The 14,444-nt window shown below is 50.4% G+C and overlaps 1 protein-coding gene across 20 annotated transcripts in view; it reads right to left on the bottom strand.

Moving 5' to 3' along the window:
• The window catches only part of LOC140651397 (maternal embryonic leucine zipper kinase-like), a 36,187-nt gene extending 21,867 nt beyond the window's left edge, over nucleotides 1–14,320 (bottom strand). For 7 of the 20 annotated variants that reach the window (XM_072860816.1, XM_072860815.1, XM_072860821.1 and 4 more), the window contains exons 1-10: nucleotides 11,716–12,278; nucleotides 11,333–11,418; nucleotides 10,737–10,853; nucleotides 10,055–10,198; nucleotides 8,437–8,505; nucleotides 6,279–6,371; nucleotides 5,009–5,107; nucleotides 1,806–1,874; nucleotides 1,154–1,252; nucleotides 586–672 (exon numbers count right to left, since the gene is read on the bottom strand). In XM_072860816.1, coding sequence (XP_072716917.1) covers nucleotides 586–672; nucleotides 1,154–1,252; nucleotides 1,806–1,874; nucleotides 5,009–5,107; nucleotides 6,279–6,371; nucleotides 8,437–8,505; nucleotides 10,055–10,198; nucleotides 10,737–10,853; nucleotides 11,333–11,418; nucleotides 11,716–11,779 — 927 coding nt within the window. In that variant the 5' untranslated portion in view covers nucleotides 11,780–12,278. The other 13 variants (XM_072860817.1, XM_072860819.1, XM_072860813.1 and 10 more) reach the window with 13 other exon arrangements.
• Nucleotides 14,321–14,444: the final 124 nt, after the last annotated feature.

Genomic DNA, 14,444 nt, shown 5'->3' with positions numbered 1-14,444 from the left:
CATGTTTCAAGTCTCTTCTACAGCGTGCAATGTCATTGCTAACATTTGTACGAGTCTTCTAGTAGTAGTCAGTTCCACTTCTGTCACTTGTATTCAAAAGTGACTAAACATACTCGCTTTTTTAAAAAACTGTGAATATTAACTCCCAGAAAGGTATTTTATAGTCTGGGTGATGCTGATATTTTTCTCTCACTCTTTTTTTTTTCCCCCTTCTTACTTATTGAACCATTTCAAAGCAAAGAGTTAACCCAGCAACTGGCATCTGTTGGTCAACCATAAATTTCTGTAAGTCCATTTTGACCTTACGAGATTCAGAAGGATTTTACCATGGTGGGAAAGAACAGTAAGGTTTAGGAAACGTGATGAGCACAATTAAACGAGGAAAAGGAAAAAAACCAAATTTGAACTTCAGAACTGTAGTTATAGGCTGCAGCTAGATTCTGGAGTTCTGCGGGGACTCCTTAATTCTGGAAAGCGTTAAAAATTTCATACTTGAGAATAAGTGAGCATTAGTCTTAATACAGTAAGTTTCTTTACTGTATTACTGTGTTTAGTTACTGTAAATGACTGATATATACTTCTTACCTCTGATATTAATTCCGATATACTCTCCCTGCTCTGTTTATGAAACACAGAAAGCTCTGTTATGCAGTCTTCATCAAGATGTCCCAGCTGCAAGAACATGACTGATATTGAAGCATGAGGCTTTCAATTTGTCTCCTAGTCCATAGCTGACTGTGACACTGTTGTGAAACCCAGGGGGCTGAGTCAATCATCAACCAGTATTTTAGACCTTGTATTTTAAATGGCATCATAGCTAAATATTGTAGGGAAGAGACTGAAAAAGTCATACAAGTTCAACAGCTTCACAGTCTGGCTCCTCCTTGCTGAGAGGTTGTGAATTCAAATAAGAAAGCCTGACAGCAGATGGGGTTTTTACTAGAGATGAAAACACATTTGAAATTCCTCCTCAAGAGAAATCGAGAGAAAGTAGTAACATTTTGACAGCAGCAAGAAGAATCAGAAAGGAGCCATGGCCACCTCAAAGTTCATCTTTGGAGAAATGTCTTCACACCCCCATACTGTGAGGATGGTAGTAAACCAGTAAAGATTACATTAAATACTTTAGTATTCATCTGACAAGTGTACTTACGGGGTACTTGCTTTGCCACTGAACAGCATCAGAATAACCTTGCATGAGCCAAGGGTGACTTAATAGATGTTTAACTGTCATCCGCTTCTTTGGGTCCACCTAGCGGGCAATAAAAATCAAGCTGATACTTAAATCACGGAGAAGAACTGAAACAACAATTTGTCTTCTACTCAGAAGTTTAGGGTGGTTAGAAGCTCAAAGGGAAACCAATGCTGTTTCATAGCTTCACCAAAAGGAAGGTCAAACACGTGAGCTGTGAAGAGCAGTTACAGAACCCACAGCGTCAATAAATGTTCCAGGACTATTCTTGAGCATTGGCTAGATTGCTTAGATGTAGCCCACATGCTTAGCCAGTATGTTTAGCTTCATTTAGAAAACAGCTCTTATTTGCACAGCACAATTAAGAACAACCACATGCAGGCTGCTTGAAGACACTGTTTAATCGTTTAAATTTTGCTTAGTTATTTCTATACCCAATCATTCTTCTCCAAGAATTTTCAGCAGAAGGCAATATTAATCTTTTCTTCAAAAATCTGCAAGAATTAAACTTCTTCTTTAAACACGGAATATTTTTTAAGTATTTCATCGATGTAGTGTTTTGATCTATGCAATAGTACTTTATAGACCTACTGAAGAGAAGCAATACCTTTACCTGCAACGTTTGGTTAAGTAGGAGTGCACTGCTAGGAGAGCGCCACTTTGGAATACTGTATTTTCCTCTCTGCAGAAAAAAGAGGGTTTAGAACGAACCTTGAACAGCTAGCTCAAAAGGAACTGCTAAATTACTTGGATGATAGTGACGTCTGTATTCGGTCAAAAAGGAAGAACAGCAGGCACATGCAAACTTAGCTTTAAGAACGACTTGAATAAATGTAATGGGAGCACTAAACCCCAGCTGTATTAGTAAGGTAAATGCTATGTTTGAATTATCAGCTGCAGTTTTCACCCACTCAGCTTGTGTGCCATGTCCATCTCAGTCCACTTTTGCAGCTAACCTGCTCCTTAGCTATTGCATTGTTTCATCATACCAAGTTGATACTGAAGTTTTACAAGTGCCAACATGTTGGAGCATGACTGACTGATATTAGCACTTTGAAATGTGAACATTCATTGAAGTGACTGCTTTCCAGACACTAAAAATAAACCATCCTCAACGTGTAGCTATTCTTTTTTTGAACAGGTTACACCTAATGCTAGAGTTTAGCTCTCTACTCGTACTGCAGACAGGAAAAAGGCTGCAGATTTAACAGGTCAGTTTCTTTCAACTGAATGATGTACTGGGTTTTTCTTAAAATTCTTGATTAGAAGAAAATTGAAAATGGCTTTCAGATTTGAGATACAACACCAGTAGCTGAAAAGCAAACCAAATTCACCATCAAGGATCATTTACTTCTCAATGAAAATGGAGGGGGGCAGGAAATCAGTAAACAGCCATTGTGAAATAACATAACTATCAACTTGTCAAGGCAGCTTTATTTCTACCAACAAATGCCTCAATAACAAAACAGTTGGTATTATACGCAACATACATTTCTAAGCAGAGTATGCATTGCTTTGACATCGCAGGTTAAAGAAGTTAAGTTACATCTTTACAGACACTACTAAGGAGCTATTTATAAATAGTTTGTAGGCTGTTTCACAACACAGCTTTACTCTGAAACTGAGCCAAGTCAAGCAACACATGTAATCTGCATTTAGCTAGAATAAATAGCTTGCAATGAGAAAGAAATAGCTTGGTAAAGAGCTTGCAATAGCTACCAGATGCATAAGATCCCACCAGAAATAAGGGGGGTGGGGTGTTTTTTGGTTTTGTTCTTTGGTTCGTTGGTTGGTTTGTTTTTTTTTCCCCCCGAAGTTACATCACATGCTTGATTTTTCATTCACAAAGTAAAGACAGTTATTCAAGTATTCCCAAATGAAGAGATGTGGAACATTCCAGGGAAAGAAATATTGCATGTAAGTCATATGATCCTAAATAGATTCAAGCAGCAGATTATTACATTGACTTGGAACAATAGTTCTGACTTGAGATTACAATAAATTTCAGGATCTATAATGTGTGAAATTAAATTCCACAACAGTGCAGAAGCGTCCTCATTTCAAGCCATTCTCCGTTCACAACCACCTAAAATTAAAACAAATTCGGAGCGCAAAGAGGAAGCCTGCAGCTTAACACCTGTGGCATTCTCAGTTTTCGACTGCACCCAGGCTAAGCTTTAAAACTTGGTCGTCTCCGTTCACTTCACCAAGTGTCACTGGGCAACATTCTGTCAGTCCAAACAACTCGGCTCCTAGCTCCTGTGCGCGGTAGACAACTATAACTACGCAGAAATCATTTTTTTTTTTTATAAACTCCAGATCTCCATTCCACATCTAAGCTCTCTGTTCACGTTTTAACTATTGACAAGTTTAAGACAATGAATACCTTAAGCAGTCAGGCCATTTACCAGGTTCTGCATCTTGGCATCAGGACCAGCATAAAGGATTTTCTGTCGTCCTACAAAAGTAGGCTTTATCAATGGACAAGTTCTCTCTATGTACTAACCTTAGGGGTCGACACCACAGTTCACACCACAAGCAGAGAGGGGAAGGTAGCTCAAGTCGGACTGACGACCTAGTCGATTCCCCTTTATAGCGAGTTTACTGAGAAATTGCAAGCGCTTGCTACCATGATCTGGACGATGCTCTCAGTCATATGGTTTAGCTTTAGGTAGTCCTGCAAGGAGCAGGGAGTTGGACTCGATGATCCTTATGGGTCCCTTCCAACTCTGTGAGATATTCTACGATTATGCAAGGAGGAAAGTCATATCATTTTAATGGTGACTCATCTGAACGCGGGCACCTTTACACAATCTCTTCGCATCAGTTAGCCATTGCTTCCTTTTCTTTACGTTCTTTACAACAACTCAAACGGAGGCTTCCTACAGGTCTTCCGTCAAGGTCCTCAAGCCCACTCCAATTCCAGACTAAAAAGCCATGCCGTTTGATGAACTAATCCTGCACTTTATAGAGCTCCGATTGTTATGCGCCCCCCCCCCCCCCCCCAAAAAAAACAACGCTCCCTCTGTAGATCAGCTGCCGGTTGCCTCCTACCAGAGTAGTCCCTGAACACTCTCGAGGAGTTTTTTGGGGGTTTTGTTTCTAGGCATACCAGCCTCTGGGGGAGAGAAGGACAAAGAGGTAGAGGAAGCCAAAGCCCTTCCCCAACACAGCTACTCCTCACCCCCCTCGCTTACGAGAAGCTTTATCAACAGACATTTCATGGCAGCTTAGAAGCGGTTGGTAGAGTTGTGTGTACGATGTGGAACAGCAGCTGTTTAGCTGCATCAGGAGGAGCTTACAGGGAAACAGAACCAACGACCAAATTCTATTACTTCCTATTCATTCAACTTTTTCTGTGGATTATGGTGTCTCCCATTTCCTCCTCAATTTGGAGGAGGAAAACATAATAGCAGATGCAGAACCCTGCAGAACCATGAGAATAGCTGACATTTAAGAACATCATTTTTGGTCACGCAAATGACATACTTGCAACTCTATTCCACGCAATACAGGGAGAAGCCAGACAAAGGCTCAGACACAAAAACCCAGCCCACCAGCAAGAAAATGCTCCTCCTGAAACTCCACTTCCTATCACGTTATAGGACCAAGCTAGAGTACTGCAAAGGCCAATGGAAGACGCAAACAAATCCAAAAAATGTTGGTAAGAAAAGTAGCAAAGTGTAGCAAAAGTCAGCAGACGTGCCTTTTCGCCCTAGGCACAGCTCAACAGGTTCTGCCATCAGAAAAGCAAGGGCCTCTCATAAAGCTTAGCAATGTCTGTTCCTAGTGCATTCTAGCCCCATCAAGACCTACCATTACCTTCCTGTAGACAGCCACGACGTTGTCATCATCAAAGGGGAGAAAGCCACTCAGCAGAGCATACAGCAGTACTCCCATGCTCCAAATATCTGCCTAAAAAAATAAGAGTGGAAGTTCACGAACCCGATCTCTCCAAAATGGCTTAGAGACAGGTAACATGGTCCCCCTTCAGCAAAGTCCACATACAACCCACGGAAAGCAGGCTCCTCAATTCTGGACAGAACTCTCATATTCCAACTGAAAGCACACAACCCAAATTCAATTTTCAATTCACTTAAGCTAGAGCGCTAGGAAAACCAATATCCTCTCCTCCGATCACCAAATTGCTGCGTTAACGTCAACCTCCAAGAATTTCACTGGCAAAAATGAAACCAAACTCATCACAAGGGATTTAGTACGGTAACGTATTACTGACTCCAACAGCTGTCAGCACAGTTACAAGCGACTTGAAAGCCCTACCGTTTCTTCTCTATTCGTATAGGCGCGACAAGGTACACACGCCTCCTAGCGCCTCATACTGTAAGTCCCGCTTAGAGCATAAAGAGAAAGGAGGCTCGAAAAGCACTGGACTTCATGGAAAACAAAACAAACAAACAAAGAAAGCAGGGGTTAGAGGCCAAGGACAGTGGTGCGAAGGGATGTAAAAGGAAAAAAGACCGACTCCATCCAGCAGCGCAGCGATTTAGCAAGCTTGAGGGGACTGCAATTACAGCATTTTGGATGGATTCATAAAAGGAAGTAGCAGGCCCTAATGTTCTAGACAGGGAATCAAAGCTGGATAAACTCCACATTTTTTCTTCTCTCAAATTTTACTACACTGCGCAGTGCAAAGAGACCAAGTTTTCGTACACGAATTTCAAGCTAAAGACAGGCCTGATGAGGCATGCAAGATACTGTGACTGCACAAGAATTTGCAGCAAGAGTCGGACAATTAACAGAACAAATCACTGCTTGAAAGAACGTGCAGTAGAAGGAAGGGGCTTAAGTTACTGTTTCGTAGGCACTAAAACGTGGAGCAACAAACGGAGATGGCGAAGGGTTAGTCAGAGAGGAGCTAGCCAGCTACATGATCCGTGGCCAAGGGCACTACGTGCTAGTCCAGGCTGTGACTTTTGAGGCTAGTCCCACAGCTTCCGAGAACTACCTAGGCAATGGTAGCCAGCAGCAGCCGAGAGAGAAACCGAGCGAGCCTATCTGAACCTCACCACCTTTAAATACACGGGGAGGGGGGAGGGGGACCCTAGCGCAAAACCGTGCTCCGTACCTCTGAGCCAATATAGGCTTTGCCCTGAATCAGCTCCGGTGCTGCATAAGCTGGGCTTCCACAGCACGTGTTCAGATGGTAATCAAGGCCACCCTAGAATAACGCAGAAAACCGATCGCACAGACGCATTGGCTTTGACACAGCTTAAGTCTTCCAGCAACGACATATTAGAGGCTTCATTTCCCTCTGCTGTGCATCTACATCCGCCTTACGTTTTGCTTTGGTGAAATACGTGGCTTCACTAGGCAAAAACTTTCTAAGACCAAGAGGATCCTATCCTAGAGTTCAGATCCCAGGCTGCTCATTCATCTGTTATCCTAGCAGGCTTTTCCACAGCTCTTCTCCGATAAGAATACTTCCCTTTGCAACTGCAAAGAGAAGAGAGATGGAACTTGGGAAGGAGTCATCCAAGAGCTACCGGGCATGAGGCGAGCCGGTTATTTCTACCGGTATTTAATGCAATAACTTCTTCATGAAGAACCACTAAAAAGAATTCCTTACTAAAACCGTGGTATTACTTCGCCTGGGCTTTGTTCTGAGCGGACCAGAATAAGACGACATTGTATCACCAAGCGTGACACATGCGCTCGCCCTCTTAACCAAACCAGCGATATTTTGGTACAGGCTCCAAAGGAGGTAAAGGCCTGAGCTGTAGGGCAGGCCAAGAACTCCTCTGGTCCCGATCTGTTCTCTGAGAACCCACAAAGAAGCTGAGTGGCACAGTGAGCATCGGTGCAGAGCAGCTTGGAACACCCATCACGCGATTGACACGTGAATAGCGGGTGGCTTTTCCAAGACTCATTTATCAAGGAACAAAGCAAGCTCTGGGTCCAAGGAGCCTCATGCATAGCTCTCCTATCGCATGTAATCTGACTACGAGCCAACCACTTTACCCGTAAATATGAGAGAAGCGGCCTAAGTGAGCCGCCTTCGAGCTCTCCCTGCTAGGCAGCCTGGCTGCATGGCGGTGATCTCCCTTGAGCTGGGACCCCTCTCAAGGCTGCTCCTGGCGGCAGAGAGACCTGTTACCAACAGCAGACCTTTGGCAAGCGACCGATGCCGCGCATAACCTTGTAGTATGGTAACCTTGCTTTTGTCTTGGGAACTTTGATGGCGTGCTGAATTGACAAATTTTGCATACATAATCCCTTAGACGTAAACCATTGTCCAAGTCTGAGACTAAGATTGGACCTAGCTGCACCTAAGCTCCATCAGGAGTTTAGAAAGCAACGGGGTCTCCTCTGAACCTCGTGACTCCACAGGAGGGCCCTCCCTACCCTTTGTATCCTCAGTCTCTCTGCAAATCCTTTTAACTCGAGCATAACCCAATTTTCCTGTGTACGTTTCTTCCATGCAGTAATTAACAGAGTGACCTTTGCCATCGCACTTTCTTAAGTTGCACTTTTATAAACGATATTAAAGCCACTTTTGCTAATACCTTTGACGGTGACTTTTTAAGCGCTCTAAATCACTCATTCACGACACCAAGGTGCTGGTCTAATGGTCTTGCTTGCCTGCAAGGTGCTCTAGGCTTGAGTCAAGTAAAGTGACCTGAGAACAAGGAACTGTCTTTGGATCAGTAAGACCTTCTTCCCATTAAATTGTTTCTTAACAGCACCCACCTCGCGTCCTAAGCTGACAAATAGAAAGGCCTCAGAGAAACCAATTTTAAACTCAGGAAACAACTCCGTACAAGCATAGGGAAGCAGAGGATTTGTAAACGTAACTGGAATAAATGATTCGATTCCACCCACAATCTCCACATCCATACCAATCTTTTGAAAAAAAAAAGACATACACCACGGAAACGTCTTGGGGAAAAATGCGCACCAAGATAAGCTCTGTATTACAGGCCTTTAGACGTGACCGCAGGTGCTATACACGCGAGATGATCTCTGCCTTAGGTTATGATAAAAGAGGAAGCTTAAGAGCAGAAAACGATCTAACGCTCTGCTGGTCGTAACACGCAGTTAACCGCTCTCTCACACGGTTACGGCCCTACCAAGTAACTAGCGACTGGGTGACCACTGTGCAAACGGCTTGAGTCCGGGGTCTTCGGGAAAGCCTCTGCATTGCACTCGGAAGTCAAACGTGCTTGTTTTATGTGCGTGCAGTAGCTGCTTTAGCTCTACTCTGGGAAAGCAACTGAGACTCTTACCTTTGGCTTGGCACAAAGTCCAAAGTCTATCAGCTTCAAGTTATGTTCCTCGTCAATCAGCAGATTTTCCTGGTAAAAGAGAAAGGGGTGATGAATGAATGAACCTAAGTATCCACGGAACCACGTTTTCTTTCACCTTATGTCTTCTGGTCATTAGCAGCTAGAATTTACCTGAAGCTCTCCTCTGGAGGTCTCGATGGGTCGCTAATGACTATATCCCATATTCCAGATGGGAAATGCTAGTTCCCATCTGCTGGGAAGGGCCGGGAGGGGGGAGCATCAGGGCCTCGATAGCCAGCAAGCCGCACACGAGGCCGCCGTCTGCTCTGGCAGAAAAGGCGGCCAGCAATATTAAAAGGACTGTATTAAAAGGAGCACAGGTAGCGGACTGGGGAAGTGACTCTAGTCCTCTGTTCAGAGCAGCTACAATAGTGCGTCGAGTTTCTGCCCCCTCAGCACAGGGAAGACATCAAACTGAAGTAAGCTCAGTGGATGGCCACCGGTCTGCTCAGGGGGCTAGAGCGCTTGCTCAATGCGGAGAGGCTGAGGGAAAGCCATTCGTTCAGCCTGTAGACAAGAAAGCTTCGGTGGAGACCTCAGAGCAGCCTTTTAATACCTACAAGGAGGGCAGGAAGGCAGGGCTAGTCTCTTCACAGCAGCGCATGGTGGGGTAGTGACAGACAACAGGCATCGAGAGACATTCAGACTGGAAATAAGGAAAAGCCTTCCTCCTCGTAAGGACAGTGAAGAGCCGAGCAGGTTGCCCGGAGAGATTGCGCTGCCTCGTCCTTGGGAGAGGTCGCAGCTGTGAGTGGAGAGAGCCCCAGGAAGCTTGGTCTGACACTGCTTTGAGCAGGAGGGTCAAGCAGAAGCCTCTGGAAGTCACTTCCCACCCAAGCTCTCACACGATCCCATGAATCCCTCAGCCCTCCAGCTACAAGCCGCCTCCTTCCAAAAGGTACACACAACGCTTTGTTTGGGGAGAAGTTCTTTGGAGACAAAGATTTCATGAGCTGTCTAGGAACACGCTTGCGCGCTAAGAGTTTGCTTCTCTCGGAGGCGTCAGCATCTCTAAAAATGCAAAGTTCCCACCCCTTCAAGGAGAAAGGAACTCGAGTCTTCCATTCCCTAAACCTATGCTTAAACTCTGCAATGACAGCAAAGCCACAGGATGGGTCCAGGAGCGTTGCATCTCCCCCTACACCCTCTGCCTAGCCACCGCTTGCTTAAACTAGCGGCGTCACTTTTTCCTCTGGGCACGAAAACAGAACGGTTTGCACACCAGAGCGGCACCATAAAGGCTCTCTCCAGGCACCAGCTGGAATAAAGGGGATAACAAAAACGCCTAAGCAACATTCAGAGTCAGATCCACGTCTCTGCTCCACTCCCAGCTGGAGCGTGTTGTTCTGCTTTCTCTTTCAGAGCAAGCTCCTTCCTCAGATATAGCCACATCCAGCTCGGCTGAGGAACGTAGTGGCGAGTAGAAATAATGCTCTTCCAGAAGATGTTAGATAAAGAGCTAGAACGGCAAAGGCATAACCTCCTCCGGCTCGTGACGGAGAAGTCAAAGTGGGTGTTCGCTACTACTTACGCAAGTCTGACTGCTGTTCAGGCTTACCGGTTTGAGATCCCTGTGGGCATATCCCTGACTGTGAACGTAAGCAATTGCTGAAACAATCTGCCGAAAAAACACACGAGCTTCGTCTTCTGAAAGGCGGTCCTTTGCAATGATGTAATCAAACAGCTCTCCTCCAGGACAGTACTGCATGAAGACAGGAAAAAGAGAATACAGTAATGAAATCTAAACGACAACGAGAGCACTGCGCAGCAAGGAGAGGACGCTCTCCCATTCCCTCCGCTTTACCACAGTAGCGCCCAAGCGCCCCCCCACGCGCCCTAGTCAGCACTGCGGCAGACCAAACAAGCTGACAAGCCTGACTCGTGCCTGATGCGTTGCAACGGATACGCCACGCTACCGTCACAGGCGATGCAGATTGCCCAGGAGGCGACAACCACGCGGGAGTTCTGGGGTCCCGCCTATCCTGCTGATGCTATTTTAAAATAACTGAAGTGCGAGGTAGGACTTGAAGTTATTTCACTTACTCTAAACAGCGAAGAGCGGCTTTTACAAGAAGACAGAACACAGAACATACTACCAGCTTCATTTTTAAACTAAAGCGTCTTGAACACGCTCGTCACTGAGGTAACGTTTTAAGAATCGTTGCGTTTGAACTCTGTTATCATCTACTGCTACAGTCAAAAGCGGGAACCTTCGCCGTGGCAGAAGCACCGTTTCTTACCTCTAAGACCATGAATATTTTCTTGGATGTCTCTATCACGTGATACAACTGGCAAATATGCTGGTGACTTAAGTTCTTCACGGCGTCAACTTCTATTTTAACACGAGGCAAGTCATCCTAAGAGACCACAACAGCAAGAACCGTGAAGTTGCCGACTACTTTGACTGCCTGTACATCACAGTAAGCATCAGACTACCGCGCAGCACGACGTTTCACAGCAGCTATACGACAGCATGCGATTCGACTGCTCAAATCCAGTCCGGCCACGGCTCTGCCGTTACTCCCCTACAATTCTGGCACGTTGATCAGCAACGCCACAGGGGCGGGTGTAAAATAGCTGGTATTCCCATCGGCATTCTGTTTGAACTACTGCAATAATCTTTAACTTCCTCAGCTTTACAGCCAGAGAACGTTGCCCCCTTCACGAGAGGGCACAAGACTGACGGTCCTCTGTTAAAATTCCTTCAAGCCTACAGCATCCGTCAATAGCCACCAGGACAAGCAGGCAGCATTTCGACGCGTCACACCCCGGCTTCTCGAGAACTCCACAAGAACAGCAAAAGACGCTACGAACTTTTAAGTATCTTTTGGCTTACCCCTAGAGCACGTTTGTCCGTGATTTTTATCGCAACTTTTTCACCAGTGAGAAGATGTCGTGCAAGTTTTACCTTCGCAAACCCACCTAGAATTGGAAAGAGACGTTTAAAGCTCAGCGCGGTGACGTGCTTCCTCGCCTATAAGCTGACAGCTACCCCGGACTACGTAGCGTGCACGGCGCGCAGCGTCCTCTGTCCTCATTCGAGGAAGAAGCGGTCACTGCTACCAACTTCCAGTTACGTTTTCAGAGTTCTGCCCCCCCAAACGCAGACTTGAAACACGACCTCTAGATTCTGCGGTAACACCTGGCCTACACGCAGAGAAACGCTAAAGCGGCTCGACAGATCGCGCGCGTCTCTTTGCACGCACAGGCGAGGCCTACCTGTTCCAATGGTTTCGGTTAATTCATAGTACTTGCGAACTTCCTCGTAGTCGCCTGCAGCCATCCTGAGAGGAAGAGGGATCGCGCAGTTCTTCTCAGCACCTGCAAGGAGAAAGCCCAGCCGGTGCTCCCGCTTTTCCACTCCGGGCAGACCCGTGGAAACGGAACGCACGTTTGCTGCCGCTCGGGGGGCCAGGGCGGCGGGCGACCCGCTTTCAGGAGCGAGTGCCGCACACCGAGCGGCGAGTTGAGAGACGAGTAAGCCTGACCGCCCGCAGGCAAGGGCACAAAGCGCGGGCGTCTTTCAGGGGCTCCTCGCTGACGCTTGGCAGCGAGAGCGGGCGGCTGCTCTGCAGCAGCAGCGATAAGGCCCCCGCGCCGCTTTCCTCCGCAGGGCGACGACCGAGGCCCCAGAGGACGCCGCAGCGGGCTACCTCCTTCCGCGGGCTGCGCCGAGGCGGCAGCCCAGGGAAGAGGCGGCTCTGAGCGCTGCTCCCACGCTGCCCGCAGCCCAGCTCCGCTGCGGACCCCTCCGGCGCCCGCCGCCAGGGCCGGGCCCGCCCGCCCGCCCGCGCGCGCTGCCCGGCGAGAGGCGCCAAGCGCGCGCCCCCGGCCTCCCCGGGGCCCTGCCGCCGGGGGACCAGCGAGAGGCCGCCCGGCCTCCGACGGCGACGGGCAGCGGAGAGCAGCGCTCACCGCCTGGGCAGCCGCCTCCCGGCGCGGCCGTTGCCGTTCAAATCTCCCTGCCGCGGCGCCCGCTTCCGGCCGGGGCGCCCGAGGGGCCAATGACCGCGCAGCGGGCGGGCGGAGCGGGCGGGGCCGCGGCGCGCATGACGGGAGGGAGGTCGCGACGGAGCGGGCGCCGCCGCGGCGGGAGGGTCTCCGCGGCCATCTCGCTGCCGACGGGGACGGCCCCGGCCCGGCCCGGCCCGGCCCGGCCGAGACGGGAAGCAGCGCCCGGTCCCCTCGGGAAGCCCGCCGCCCCCTCCGGCCGCCGGGGTCTGTCGTGGGAGCCGCGCCGCCGGGCCCGCGCCACGCACAAGATGGCCGCCCGGCCCGCCGCCGCGGGGAGACTACGCCTCGCAGCGTGCTCCGCGGGCCCTTCCCGCCGGCCCCGGCGCTGCCGCCGGCCCCGGCCCCGGCCCCGGCCCCCGCCCCGCCCCACCGGGGAGCAGCCCGGGGCAGGCGAAGGAAGCGAACGGAAGCGCAGGGCTTGCCGTGTTAAGGCTGGGACTGAAGGTCCGCCTTTGCTGCGGCCGGCCGTTCCCCTGCCAGGCCCTTTACCTTTCTGCGCGGCAGACGTCTCGTCCTAAAGCCACAAGCAAACAGGCAAAAACCCCAAAGGCTGGCGGAACGCCTTATTTCTGTAAACTGTCTCTCCTTTGGAATCCTCCCAGAGAGGCGGAATCTTCCCTGAATACAGAGAAAGGCCTCCGTTTCCGAGGGCAAGGGGGAATTCTCACCTGGACTCTCTCCAGGCCGCTGTCACGGCGGGCCCCGCGCGTGGCTGACTGCGGCTCCGTTTGGCGCGGGGGGCCTCTGCCCCGGCCCGCTACCCCACCGGTGGGTGTGTGACAGGCGCTCCCTCCCCCCGCTCAAGATCGGGGCTTTTAACGTGGCGGTCACGGGCGTTTCGCGCCTCATTTTCGCGCCTTTTGTGCTCTGCCGCGTGCCCCCCGGCACGTACGCACCTCGGCAGGGGGAGCAGGAGGGGCGGGGCCCTTGGTCGCCAGGCAGCGTCCACAGCCAGTGAGGCGCCTCGGCTGGGAGAAGCTTCTAGATCGCGACCAACTAGGGCCGCAGCTCAGATCCGAGCCAGGGTCCAAGTGGGGCGCCGCCGGAGACCCCCCCCTCCCCCCCTTGAGCGTGGTCTTCTCGGCGCAGCGGGCCTGTGTTCGGGACCTCTCCCCTCGGGTTGGGACGCCTCCTGAGGAGACTGCCCAGGGCTGAGTGCCCTCGCCTCCTGTGGTGAGTGACGACTTCTGGATAGAGCCGTGGGTGAGCCCTCACCCCCCCTCCCGGCGGAGCCATTCGATCTTCCGGGGGCCCACGAGAGAGAGGGTTCCCCCTTTGCGAGCGAGCGCGAGTGCGCGCTTTGGGTCGTCGCTCTTGTGTGTGTATTGCCGTGTGGTAACAACACCCCGACTGACACCGCGAACCTGCTACGGGCTACAAGTTAGCGGAGCGTTGATTGATTTCGGTTCGCCCCCGTTTCTCGTTGGTTTCTGTCGTGCGGTTTTGGCCGTTTGGCGAAATAATGGGGTTTGAGCTTGTCCCTCCTTTGAGTTAGTTTTAGCGTCCCTCCGTGACAGTGGGGCCCGCGCTCCGCCCCTCCCAGCGCCCCGTGCGTGCCTGGGAGAGGAACTGCTGCTCTGGTCAGCAGAAGGCGGAGAAGCAACGGGCTGCGACAAGGCCGATTGCATAGCTGGACACGGCCGCCGCGCTTGGCCGGGGCCCGGGCAGGGCCCTGCTGCCCTGCAGAGAACCCCAGGGCCTCTCACAGCCCTCTCAGGGGCACGTGCGGGGCCAAGCGACCCCTCCAGAGAGCCCCAGGGGCTCTCCCGGGCCTCGCAGGGCCCCATGGAAGGCGCTCTAGGGCCGCTGTGAGGGCCTGGGGAGCAGCACGGCTTCGCAGGGCCACGTGCGGGCCCTCCTGGGGCCCTTGTGAGGGCCTGGGGGCAGCAGGGCTCCCCAGCGGGTGGGGGCAAGCGGGTCCCGGCCGAGTAGGT

This window comes from Ciconia boyciana, chromosome 4, assembly GCF_034638445.1.
Source record: "Ciconia boyciana chromosome 4, ASM3463844v1, whole genome shotgun sequence".
NCBI classification, from domain to species: domain Eukaryota; kingdom Metazoa; phylum Chordata; class Aves; order Ciconiiformes; family Ciconiidae; genus Ciconia; species Ciconia boyciana.
This window is presented reverse-complemented; position numbering and strand designations above follow the sequence as displayed.